Source organism: Podarcis bocagei, assembly GCF_964188305.1.
Source record: "Podarcis bocagei genome assembly, chromosome: 3".
In the NCBI taxonomy this organism is placed as follows: Eukaryota; Metazoa; Chordata; class Lepidosauria; order Squamata; family Lacertidae; genus Podarcis; species Podarcis bocagei.
Window position 1 is genome coordinate 59924772 of NC_138127.1, and position 13430 is coordinate 59938201.

The 13430-nt window shown below is 41.4% G+C and overlaps 1 protein-coding gene across 1 annotated transcript in view; it reads left to right on the forward strand.

Annotated features, from left to right (window-relative positions):
* SMOC2 (SPARC related modular calcium binding 2) overlaps nt 1–13430 on the forward strand; it is a 134433-nt gene that overhangs the window by 41702 nt on the left and 79301 nt on the right. The window contains exon 2 of the mRNA XM_081188270.1: nt 4406–4577. Coding sequence (XP_081044396.1) covers nt 4406–4577 — 172 coding nt within the window. The remainder of the gene's footprint in view (nt 1–4405; nt 4578–13430) is intronic.

The following is a 13430-nucleotide window of genomic DNA, read 5'->3' on the forward strand; positions in this document are numbered from 1 at the left end:
AAGCCGCTTCTGGCGAAACCAGAGCAGCGCATAGAAACACCGTTTACCTTCCCGCCAGACCAGTACCTATTTATCTACTTGCACTTTGACGTGCTTTTGAACTGCTAGGTTGGCAGGAGCTGGGACAGAGCAGTGCTGAGCTCACTCCGTCACGGGAATTTGAACTGGTGATCTTCTGATTGGCAATCCCCTGAGGCTCAGTGGTTTAGTCTTGTTTAAAGGTAAGGACCTTGAGAAGGAAGAGTTGCCCATCATTAACAAGTGACTGGCGCAGTGAGGCAGTGCCATGGAGCTATCCTCCCAACACTAGTTTCATGGATACTTACTGAGATGGAGATGGAGCAGGTAAGCGGCAAGGTCAGGGTTGTGTGGGTGCACTTTCAGGAGTGTCATACTGGCTCTGCTCCATCCCGGCAAGAAGGTGTGACACCACTGTTAAAAGGACATCTCTACTGTACCACACCGCCATGCTGGTTGCTCCTGATCAGCAGTTAGCACTTGTTACCTGGTCACAGTCTTCTCATTTTGCTGAGATGTACTGTATTTCTGTTTATAGGATAGTAATTGTTTCTAAATGTGCACGTGCAAATCAGGATGTGAAAACTGAATGCAAATCTGCATCCTCTTTTTTGCGACACAATTCCTCTTTTTGGACAATGTGTTAGTGGCCACCCTATGCCTGTAAGGTCTCTTCAGAAATTACAGTAAAGGTGTGCAGAGAGCATTCTAGAACAAAATCACAATTGTTGACTTGTGTGCCATTTGGGGTTTTTTCAATTTTTGTTTTGACTATGTATATCTATTCACATTTTGACCAAATGTTCACATGAGGTTAGAAAGTCGTTATAACAATAGTTTAATAAATAACAATCCTGCACCTTGAATTGTAATTACAGTACTGGAAGGGAACAGAAAGCTAGTGCAGACCTTGGTGCATTGGGATAATGTATTCCTCTGTCAGATGAAACTCTGGAACAATCTTCAGAACGCAACCACACATGGAGAGGATTTAAAGGCATATATCATGGCTGCCAGATCCTCACCTCTTCATATGAAGTTGGTGGAACTCTGGAAGCAGATTAACAAATTAATTTTTTTAAGTAATTAATTTTGCTTTAATGTGTCATTTTTCATTTGGCACATCTGGATTGTGGGGCAGAAGCCTTCAAAACAACTTGCCAATAGACAAACGAAAACTCATTTTTCAATAAACATTGACTGTATGAAATGATGGTGATATAATTGGTATTGTAATTATATGGTGTCTGCTTCTTGTTGTTTTTAGCTATTTTGGACTGAGAATGAAAGCGTAGGGTCAATGGAGTAGCTGTTCAGGTGTGTATCAAGGAGCAGGCACTGCTTTCAGACTTCTTGAAATTGCCCCAAGCCAGTTCCATTAGCTTAGGTCCAGTTTGTAAATCTTAATGTCAGCTCTGCACTAAATGTTTAACTTGGAGAACGGGGCTGAACAGTACTGGAGTAGAGATTATTTGTTTTTGCAAAATATTGTTGAGTCACACTAGCATGCAGGCAGGCTATGTCTGGAGTTTAGATGTTTTCATGCAGGCACCAAAATATTTTGTAACCAAATCATTAGTACATGTCTGGAACAGGATCATAACCAGGAAGCGTTGGCTTTGAAAGGAAGCAGGGGATGGAGCCAGCACTGAAATTAATGACAAAGAGATTTTCACTCTAAATAAGGCTGATCGGGTTTCTAATCCCCTTTACAGCAATTTTCTTCTTCCTATGAAATACTTTGATGAAACCAGGGACTGCGTGTATTTTATTGTTACAAATAAATCATAACAAATTGTGCCTGGACTTGGTTGCAAACAATTATTTTCTGGTAGCCAGATATGAAGTCACCAGTTCCACCATGATAGTGCATGGAAGGTTAACTTCTAGGTCACTGTTCCTTCTCTGGTGGGCCTCAGTGCCACAGCCTGCACATTTCATCCCCACTTAACTGTTGTGCCTTCCAGCTGGGCAGTAGCCTTTTGGTTGGCCCAATGCCAGCCCCAGCATCTCCTTGCATGCTGAGTACAGGTGGGTGGAAAACAGAGAAGTGTGAAAAGAAGGTCTCCCTCCTCAGGGAAAAGGGCTAGAGGAGGTGCTGGAGGTTAATAGAAAGTGAGATAAAAGGTGGTGGTGGTGAATAGTTGTTGTTGTTTAGTCGTTTAGTCATGTCCGACTCTTCGTGACCTCATGGACCAGAGCACGCCAGGCACTCCTGTCTCCCACTGCCTCCCGCAGCTTGGTCAAACTCATGTTCGTAGCTTCGAGAACACTGTCCAACCATCTCTTCCTCTGTCATCCCCTTCTCCTTGTGCCCTCCATCTTTCCCAACATCAGGGTCTTTTCCAGGGAGTCTTCTCTTCTCATGAGGTGGCCAAAGTATTGGAGCCTCAGCTTCAGGATCTATCCTTCTAGTGAGCACTCAGGGCTGATTTCCTTCAGAATGGATTGGTTTGATCTTCTTGGAGTCCATGGGACTCTCAAGAGTCTCCTCCAGCACCATAATTCAAAATAGTAGTAGTAGTAGTAGTAGTAGTAATAGTAACAGTAATAATAATAGTAATAGTAATAGTAATAAAAATATGATCTGGGAATAGAAATGAGTGTGCTTTTTGGATTTGGCCCAGTATTATGTCCGGCTGTTCTCAAAACTGTTTTTATGTGTTAGGCACATCTAGGTTAATTTCTGAAATGACCACCTTTTATCATGAGTTTTTGCATTGCCATTTCCCCCAAGAACATCCATATTGACTTCTATCACTTTATAAGTGCTATGAAGAAGAGAGGGACCCACAACAAAGGTGAAAATGCAATTGAAAGCTGTGATGTTGCTAAAGAGAAGAAGACCTCTGAATGAAGTTCAGCTCCAAGATACTGGAGTTTGGCAGGTGGATGTTGGGTTTTGTTTTGCTTTTGGTGAGCGTTCCGTTCCCATCATGCACTGGCAAAACGTGGAAGTCTTCTGTAAGCACTCAAAATGATTGTCCCTCTCTCCCCAAATAGAATTGTTTCCTTCCCCAAACTAAAGGACAGCTTATGAATTGGAAAATTAACCCCTTCGGGAATCTTTATGCACCAGGTTTTGTCTGTGGATGGGTGATTTCTTTCTTCCTTTGTAACCAGCATCTCAATAATATTTCCCACCATGAATTGTCCTTCAACTCACCCCCTATGCAAACCAGTGGAGACATCTTCTCTACCTGAAGGGGGTCATACCTGGGCTGTAATATGCCAGCAATATTGAGGAAGGGTATGTGTGCTCTAGGTGCTGCAACACTTTAACTGGGGATGCTTACAAAGTTGAACACCCCTACAATGAACTATCACTCCATCCCTATTTGCCCAGTACTGTATTCAACTTGAAGTTAAGCCTCAGACAATCCATGGTGGTGTTCAAAAAGTGCTAAACAAAGTAGGGAATGTCAAAAAAGAATGTTCTTATAGTTTGTTACTGTTCCTTTATATTTTTTTAACTTGTGCTAGGATTCCAAGGATATGAATATTGTGTCTATAATGAATTCTGTGATTTTTGTTGCACCGTTTACAGAAAATTATAATTATCATGTCTTACTGTAAGGCTTTTATATTTGCTTATAATAAAGTGTGATGAAATGCAAGGAGAGCACAGTTGAAGCTCAAAAATTAAGTGGATTTATTACAGATGGATATTCTTTTTTTCATTTTAAAAAAATGCACACAGGGAGTTAGATATAATTCACAGACTCCGTATGCTTACTTTGGAAAACACTCACATTTAACAAAAATCTGGTGACTGTTTGCCATAGATGGCAATGATTAAGTCTCCTGCTTTTATGCCAGTCCCTCAAGAGTATTTCTGCACTGGCGTCAATTCATAACTTCAGAAATTCCTATGCTCCAGTTCATTGTCATTATTAATGTGTCTATAAAATACTTAAAAGGGTACCAGGCACTGCACATAATGAAAAGGAAACTAATCTATGCCAAGAGGATCATGATCTAAAAGCTGAAATAGAATTGTGACACAGCAGTCTTATCTAAGTAGGAAAGCAACTCCAGAGGGCTGTTTCACCTGCATCACTTCTGCAGAGAGGCAGGACTTGCAGAGATACCCATCTGCCCTATGCCTAGACTGGGGAAGAAAGGCCATGGTTCTGTGGCCTGTTCCTGAACCCCTAACTCAGAGCAGTCCGGCTGGTGCTGGGATTCTTACCAGCCTCACCACTGTGCAGTGCTAATTTGCTGTTTTCTCTCCTTGAAAAATAAATTCACAACCAGGATTTGCGTTTTGGGGTGTGTGGAGGTGGTGAGGTAGAGATCAGATGGCTGCATGACAGGCCAAATATTATTGGAGAGTTTTAATGCTTGATCAGATTTCAGCCTCTTACACCACTTTGTTTTGTTAAAGTTTTTAAGAGTGGAGCAAGACAAGGACAAAGAATGCAGCCTGGAATGCACGGGGTCCCCCCAAAAGTCGCTGTGCGCCTCAGATGGCAGGACTTTCCTGTCCCGGTGTGAATTCCAACGGGCGAAATGCAAAGATCCTCAACTAGAAATCTCCCACAAGGGCAACTGCAAAGGTAATAAATATCTTTCTATGGACATAACAAAGCCTGTTATGAATTAATGCTTTAAGCACATTCCTTAATGTGTCTTCATTTAAAAAGAAGTGGAACCTATCATGAAATGTTGCAGTGTTGAGTGCTCCTCTTTGGGGTATTCTGTTCCATTCTTCGTCCCCCCAAGTTTTCAACCTCCTGCCCCTCCAAAAAAGAAGAAGTCAGCCAATATTTCATGACCGTTGAGCATGAGTACTGCATCTTAAATGGTTTGTGTGTTGCAACTACTTGCATATCAGTGGAAGTGTTTAAAACAGAACCATAGCTATAATTTCTCTTCAACAACCTTGCTCAGGGCTCCCCCAATCCTGCTGATTCTTCCATTTCAGGCATCACTGGTGCTGTTTTGGCTGCATAAGGACCAGCTCTCAGAGAGCCGAGATTGCTGTTAGTGTATATGGACACTGTAAGGACCGTTGAGGTCCTTCAAATATTTGCTGATCCTGAGTATACACATCCTGATGATGATCTACCAAAAGCACTGAACCCATACAGTCCAAATTTACCAAGCTGCTGCCATGTTTTTCATATAAGAGTATTCGCACTCCAGATAATCTTGTCCGTCTGTACAAACCTGCCGAGTGATGAGCAGAACTTGCCACACATTTCTTTAAAATCACATACCAGAGAACATGTGGCAAAGTAGTTCTACAGGCTGTGGTGTGGGATGGGATAGTGTGATTAGTCTGAGAAGATATTAACACTATACACTCTAATGGCTGGTGTTGAAGAGCATGTCGTTGGATGGGATTCAGTGCTTGTACACCAGTTCCAATGACTTCAGTCAGCAGCTGTAATATACTGCAGCCCTTTAATGTTGTTGAGGTATTGCTTTTCTGTAATTAGCTGGAACTTGTAGAAATAGAATACAGTTTCAACATATAGTCACTATGGCACTATATCATCCAGAAATGCTTTCCTCCCTGGTCAAAATTTTCCCATAAAGTTTACTTATAAGAAGATGTCAGTCGGACTTCCATCTGAGAAGACATGTCTAGGATATTGCACTGTTGGAAAGGTCCAATGAAATGTTCATTAAAAGTGTCGTGTTTGCAGATCCTGAATGATTAATAGCCTCCTGTTCACCAGGGCTTGGCTAAACGACTAAACGACCAGCCTCTTAATGAATGATTTTCTTGTACTACTATTTTTTATTATTTCTCTAAAAAAATGAGAAGAAAAACATGAGAAGAAATCAGTAATTAGAGACTCCCATCATTGTGGAAACAAAAACTGACATTTGGGTGATTAAAAGTAGTTGTTCATGACTGATCCCATAATTGGAATCAACAAGAAGCAATAAAACAAGGAGGCCAATCAATTAAATTAATTAATTAATTAATTAATTAAAGACACAAGAGTGCTGAAAAGCCTTGTTAGTGCTTTGACCAACCACACTGGATAGATTAGTGCTCCAATTATGTTTTATTGCTGGGGTGGGGGGGAAATCACCTCATAGTGGTTGTGAGGAAAAATATCAGAAGACAACACAGAAAACACTGGACTGCAACAATTTGGCAACAGCAAAAATTCTCCATAAAATACGAGTGAATGAAGAATAGTAATTCCATAGAAAGGCACTAGAGGAGGCTTCCTCAACCTTGGCCCTCCAGATGTTTTGAGACAAGAATTCCCATCATCCCTGACCACTGGTCCTGCTAGCTAGGGATCATGGGAGTTGTAGGCCAAAAACAGCTGGAGGGCCGAGGTTGAGGAAGCCTGCACTAGAGTGAAAGCAGATTAAATGATATGATTACTGCATCTTAAATGGTTTCTGTGCTGAACTATTTTCAGATCAGTGAAAGGGATTGAAACAGCATTAGAGAGCCAGTGTGGTGTAGTGGTTAAGAGCAGTGGACCCGTAATCTCGTGAACTAGGTTCGCGTCTCTGCTCCTCCACATGTAGCTGCTGGGTGACCTTGGGCTAGTCACACTTCTTTGAAGTCTCTCAGCCGCACTCCCCTCACAGAGTGTTTGTTGTGGGGGAGGAAGGGAAAGGAGAATGTTAGCCGCTTTGAGAGTCCTTTGGTCAGTGATAAAGCAGGATATCAAATCCAAACTCTTCTTCTATATCTATCATTTCTCGTCAATATCCCATCCTCTACCCACCCTACTATCTTACCTCTTCCCTGTCCAGTTCTGATATTTAGTGTTCTGCTTCTCATTTCTGATTAATCTGAAAGTCATTTGGGCTAATTGGTGCAGAACTATTCAGGTTTTTGTGTTGCCAGCTTGAGGAAAAATTTTTTGATACGCTTCCCAGCTTAAATGCAGGGTTTGATTTTCAGCACAATGCTATCCTTTATGCATAAATACCGATGATCACAAAAGGTTTACCTTTGCTCACTCTCTATCCAAAACAAGAGACCACACAGAGACATCCTCCGGGAGACAATTTTCCACGCCATGCATTCCTCATCTCTGTTAGCTCCAAAAAGCTCCTAAAGCACCAAGAATTCGTTAAAGAGACGTTCTGTCTCATCCCTGTTCAGTCCTAAATGAAATAATTTGCTTGTTCTCTTAGTCTCTTTCATAATGCTCTGTTGTATTGTCTAATTGGCTCTACCTCCATATTTGTTCAAGGGTGACAAAGAAAACTTAATTGAGTTTTGAAATCCAAGCTCCTGTTATATCTGTTGACAACACAAAGGAGACCTTTTCATACACTGGAAATTCTGTAGACCACAATGTACTTGTGAGATTCTTCCTGCTCCTAGAATACAAAGTTAAATAGAAAGTCAGAAAAAGAAGAAAGGAAGTCACACCATAGTTCTAAGGAAATTTTTATTTGCTAGTTGCACTGACTTTTCTCCTGCTGTTTCCCCAAAGGAGCTGAAAGCCAGACCTAAGTGCAATGAATTCATTAATAGTGCTGTAATTGTAGCATTCAGAGCCTTCTGTGGAAAGGAAGCATGCATATGGTTCATATAGCCCAGAGGTCAGCAAACCTTTTCAGCAGGGGGCCGGTCCACTCTCCCTCAGACCTTGTGGGGGGCCGGACTATATTTTGAAGGGGAAAAAGAATGAATTCCTATGCCCCACAAATAACCTAGAGATGCATTTTAAATAAAAGCACACATTCTACTTATGTAAAAACATGCTGATTCCTAGACCGTCCGCGGGCTGGATTTAGAAGGCGATTAGGCCTGATCTGGCCCCTGGGCCTTAGTGTGCCTACCCATGATATAGCCCATCCAGGCAGTATACAGAGCCAGATTGTGTTAGCTTCAGCAGTAGAGTTGCATGAAGTGCCTTCAGATCATTCTTAGGGTCTCTTGGTTTTAAAATCATAGTTCACAATTCTCCTAAGGCAAAGATGAAAGCAGTTTAGGGTAGTAGTAGTAGTAATAATAATAATAATAATAATAATAATAATAATAATAATAATAATAATTTATTTATACCCCGCCCATCTGGCTGGGTCTCCCCAGCCACTCTGGGCGGCTTCCAACAAAATATTAAAATACAATAGTCCACCAAACATTAAAAGCTTCCCTAAACAGGGCTGCCTTCAGATGTCTTCTAAAAGTCTGGTAGTTGTTTTTCTCTTTGACATCTGGTGGGAGGGCGTTCCACAGGGCGGGTGCCACTACCGAGAAGACTGGTTCCCTGTAACTTGGCTTCTTGCAGCAAGGGAACCTCCAGAAGGCCCTTGGCTGGGCTGAACGATGGGGGTGGAGATGCTCCTTCAGATATACTGGACTGAGGCCATTTAGGGCTTTAGTGGCCAGCACCAACACTTTGAATTGGGCTCAGAAACGTACTGGGAGCCAATGTAGGTCTTTCAAGACCAGTGTTCTGTGGTCTCAGTGGCTGCTCCCAGTCACCAGTCTAGCTGCCGCATTCTGGATTAGTTGTAGTTTCTGGGTCACCTTCAAAGGTAGCCCCACATAAAGCACATTGCAGTAGTCCATGCGAGAGATAACTAGAGCATGCACCACTCTGGTGAGACAGTCCGCTGGCAGGTAGGGTCTGAGCCTGCGTACCGGATGGAGCTGGTAAACAGCTGTCTTGGACACAGGACCCATGAGCCTCAGTCAGCATGGCTAATGATCATGGATGATGGGAGTTGGAGTCCCAACACCATCTAGAGGACCACAGATTCCCCATCCCGTATGAGAACATTGAGCCTGGTTTTGAAGCTCCTTCACTGTGATCAATCCAAATGGATCTTTCCTTTCCAGAATTTGGGTTTGGGTTTTCAGGGAGCATGTTACAGTGGAAGCATAACTGTCCCGTGACATCACCTTGAGGTTTGACTGGCATGAACATAGCCAGCTACACGTGCCAGCTGAAGACCAGATGAAAACTCTTTTGGCAAGCCTTTTAATGCTGTGGGATGCCTAGATCCCAGGAACTGACAGGCTGTTTTTATTTTTATGAGAACTGTTATTTTATTGTCATAATTTTTATAGTTTTGTGCAGCTGTTGTTGTAACCCGCCATGGGATTTTAGGATGAAGGGCGGACCAGAAGAATTCAAAATAAATAACTAAACAACTTTTTTCTAGGTCCCCCTCCCTTCCTTTTGGCACACATTATGGCCCTCACAGGCACACACAAAACACACTCACAGAGTTTTGTTGAGGGGTTTTCTCACATTCTGCCTTTTCTTTCAGCATGGAAAAGGTAGTCTTCTTCCAAACCCTGAGTAAGCATAGGACACAGACTCTGTTTAAAAGTAATAATTCAATATGTGTAATAAGGTCAAAATAATAAAAATATGGCACCCCACCCCCCAAAAAATATGAGCATTAGATGCAAAAGCCAAGATTTCATTGTTACCCACTTCATTTTCTTCTCTGTTTTCCATATTTAGCTAAAATCTGTCAGAGAGCGTTTAGGTTTAGTGACGCCTGCCACAAAGCAATGGGTGGTTCCTAAAGGCCAAGGGAGTCCCAGCCAGCTCTGTTATTCTTTTGTTTTCTTCAGAATATTTATTCCCTTAACCACCAGATGACTAGAATGTCAGATACAGTTCCAGGAAGGGAAATTACTTCTGTTCTTTTTGTTAATTATATTCCTTAAGAAGAAGAAGAAGGTGTGGGTGTGTATATTTGAATAGAATTCCACAAGGTTATGAGGGAAGTGTTATTAAGGCCTGGGTAAAAACTAAAAACAATGAAAATTATTTGCAGGATATCTTTGTTCTTTCTATGTTTCTCAGACCAACCGCAGACCAACCTAGCAGATGACCATAAGGGAGAGCTTTCAATAACTATCCTTTAAAAAATTATACAATCAGGGGAGCATTAAAGGGTTTTGCAGAAAGGAATGACAGAAGGTGTTCCTAGCACAAACCCCCTCCCTGAAAAAACCATTCAGACTAAAACAATAGAAAAACTTGCTCTTTGATTATCCTAAATCATTATTAGTTTCCTCCCTAATATTTTCCGCTTTGGGGGATGATTTCACTTCCTCGCAAGCCTGGAACCAGATGTCACAGTACTAGAGACTACCCCAGAATGCACTTTCTAGCCCAGTGTTGTAGATTTAAGAAGTGTAGAGACCAAATTTTCAATTGATAAGAAATACATTGAAAAACGAAACAAAACAACTCCCAGCAGTGTTTGATTTATAACAGAACACAACTACTTTATAACATGATCATGGGACATCTAGAAAGTATAAAACAATGCAGCTTCATAAGAACAAGAATCATTCGCAAAATAGAATATTGATTGTCCTTGAATTTTCCCACCACACTTGCCATCCTCTTCTGCCACACCAGTGTGGTCTGCCACACTCTTTGACAACCACTGGATTAATCCATAAAGTAAGGAATAGGGATGGGAGCATCTGATAATTTTCATTCTATCAGTTTCTCATTTTTTTCAATCTTAAATTCAGCCCTCTAGATTTTTGCAGCAATTAGTGATTCGTTTTTTAAAAAACAGAATGAAACTAATCCTCATGAAAATTCACCAGCATTGTGAATGTCTCATAATGAACACATATACAATGTGTTCATTAAGAGACATATGGAGTTTTGACTAATGTACATATTTATGCAAGCAATTTCCCCCATTTTAATGCATTTCTGTAAGCTATCTTCGCTAATCACTTTATTTTAATGCAAACTTTCCCCTAATATATGCCTTTTTATAAACATTGGTTGGCTGGAGAACTACCTTGGAAAATTCAGTTAAGTGTGAATTTTGAAGGCTAGCTTTGTTTGGGTTTGCAGATAGTTTCAGAAAGTGAAAATTTAATAAATGTAGCTTTAAATAGGAGCTGAATCAAATTTCTCCTCCAGTCCTAGTGAGGAGTCTGTTGCTGAAGCCTTCCACACAAGCCTTCCCTGCTTCTAACTCCATTCCTTCACACTGCGAAGTTTATGGAAAGGGCTGTGATCGGTAGAGAAAGCTGGCAGAGAGCACTCTCAGGCTTTATTTTATTTTATTTTTTAAAGGCTCTCGGATAACCCTTGGTAAGATCCCAATATTTCTCCAAATGTTTTCTGGGAAAGCTTGGAAAAACCTTGCTAATTATGAGGTTAGCCGGAGAGAACTTGCAAACCACAGATTGTGCCTAACAAATCTTATTTCTAGGTTGCTGCTTATCCACTGGTTCCCACTAGTTCTTTCTGTGTCCATTATATTATAATTAATTAATTTTTATTTCATTTTTACAGCCATTGACTTCTCTTTTCAAAGCACTGGGATAGTTGTGCAGTGATCATGTGCTCAGAGTGTAGTGGAAGGCACCTCATAGAATTTGGCATGTAGGTTGTATGAATAAATAAACCGCATCTAGATCTGGCCATATATTTTCCCCAAACGTCTCCAGCCGTTGGAAGCTGATGCCATCATATAGCAGTTAGCCTTTAGCTTAATTTTATTTATTTACTTATTGTATTTTCAGATTTATAAACCATTTCACAGCCAAAATCTGCTGAAGTGGTATACAATAAGATAAAAATAAGATAAAATACAAAAAAACCCAAACTCATAAACGAAAAACAATAAAATCGTTTCAATGACTGGACAGGGAATATTGCATAGAATGGATGGGTTACATTTCAGGGATAGCCTTCTTACACAAAAATGTCTCCAGTTGCTGCTATCAAGATGCAAGGCACTTGACTAATTTCAGGTGGTGGTTGAGCTACCTGCCTCTCTAGCATTTACTTCCATTTTGGCAGCTATCTAATAATAATGAAGCAAGAATCCTAATGCAAGGGTAGCGAACAAGGTGCCCCCTAGACATTGCAGACTACAAGGCTCATGCGTCTCTGCCAATATGGGCAATGGTCATGGATGATGGAAGTTTGGCTTTAGCTGTGCACACCTGTTGTTGTTCAACTCCCATCAGCCCTAGCCAGCACGGTCAATGGTCAGTGATGATGGGAACTGTAGTCCAACACCATCTGAAGGGCCACAGGTTCCCCTTACCTTCTGTCCAATTTTATTGTGGAATCAAGAGAAGAATTAGATTGTTTTGTGTAGCATTCTATATATGCAAGCAAGGGGCCCGTTTTCTCTCTCCAGGGTCTCACAACTGTTAACTGTTAATTGAGGTGGAGGGTTTTAGTGCTTGAGTGGCATCTCTTCACCTCACACCTCAGCATCTTCAAATCCCGAGTCTGCAATCGCTGCCAGCTTACGGTGTCTTGTCTCTGTGTGTGCAATATCTATAACAGACGTGTCTAGTGGAGGAAAAACAGATTTCTCTTTCTGGGGCACTGTCAAGAGAACAATGTTCTGTTGCCAGCGGCTCATTTCCCAACTGAACAGATCCAGTGGGTGGATTGGAAGAAGTGGCATTTTAAGTTGGATCCATTTTAACTTTTTTTCTCTCTCCCCCAAAGATATTTTGGCCTTTCTGCCCATAAATTTGTTTTTTTGGTGGTTCGGAGAGCTCAAATGCAGAACAGTCTATGCCAAGTTTACTTTCAGATTCTGGGCAAAAATGGAACTTTCAGCTTGGGCTTTCTGCAAGGCCAGTAAATTCCCAAGTGATGCCAACGACTACATATTTCTCGACAACTTTTCGTGTCAGGGACCAGATCTCAAAGCAGCCTTTGTTTGTCAATAATCATGGCCATAAATGTTTCCCTGTTAATTGCACTTCAGTGTTGCTTATGGACACAGAGGTGCTGAATACTACATTTAGCTCTAATGTTCTAGACTAAACGACATCTATTTATGCCTTGTTGGCTTGCTATGTTCCAAAATAAGGAACAGCCTTTTAAAATAAAGAATAAATCTGGCAACCGTAAGGTATACCCTAACAAATATGTTCACTGTTGGCCGCTGAAAAGGGATCTTCATTGTATGCACTGGCCAACATGTTTCCGTTCTGTTCTGAAATACTACATATCTCACTGGTGTTGGTAAGGCAGTTTCAGTCCGTTCAGGTTTTCAGTTCTCTGCAGTGGTGCTGAGGGAACTTTCACCATAACCTGAAAAGTGTTTTGTAAGAAGATTAGCTACAGACAAAGGAATACTTTCACCTGTCTGTGTGCTTGAATTAACTATTCATACAACTATACCTGAGATAGTTCCTATTCACAAGGCCATTTTGGGTCCAAGGCCATTTTGGGTGTTTATGCCAAACCTTGAATTGGGCCTGGCATTTTCAGCACTTTCAGGACCTGTGACACTTTGCAACCAAACCATTGCCATCCTCAGAATAGCTGCAGATTCTGAACCAGCTTCAAAGGCAACCAATTGGGGCCCAGCTATCCAGGGCAAGGAATGGCCATAGCTGGCAAACTAGCCTAAGCTGGGCATAAGCACTGCTAGCCACAGAAGCCAAATGGAACTTCAAGAACAGATTGGAATCCAAGGGTGCTCCCGGGCTATGAACTGGT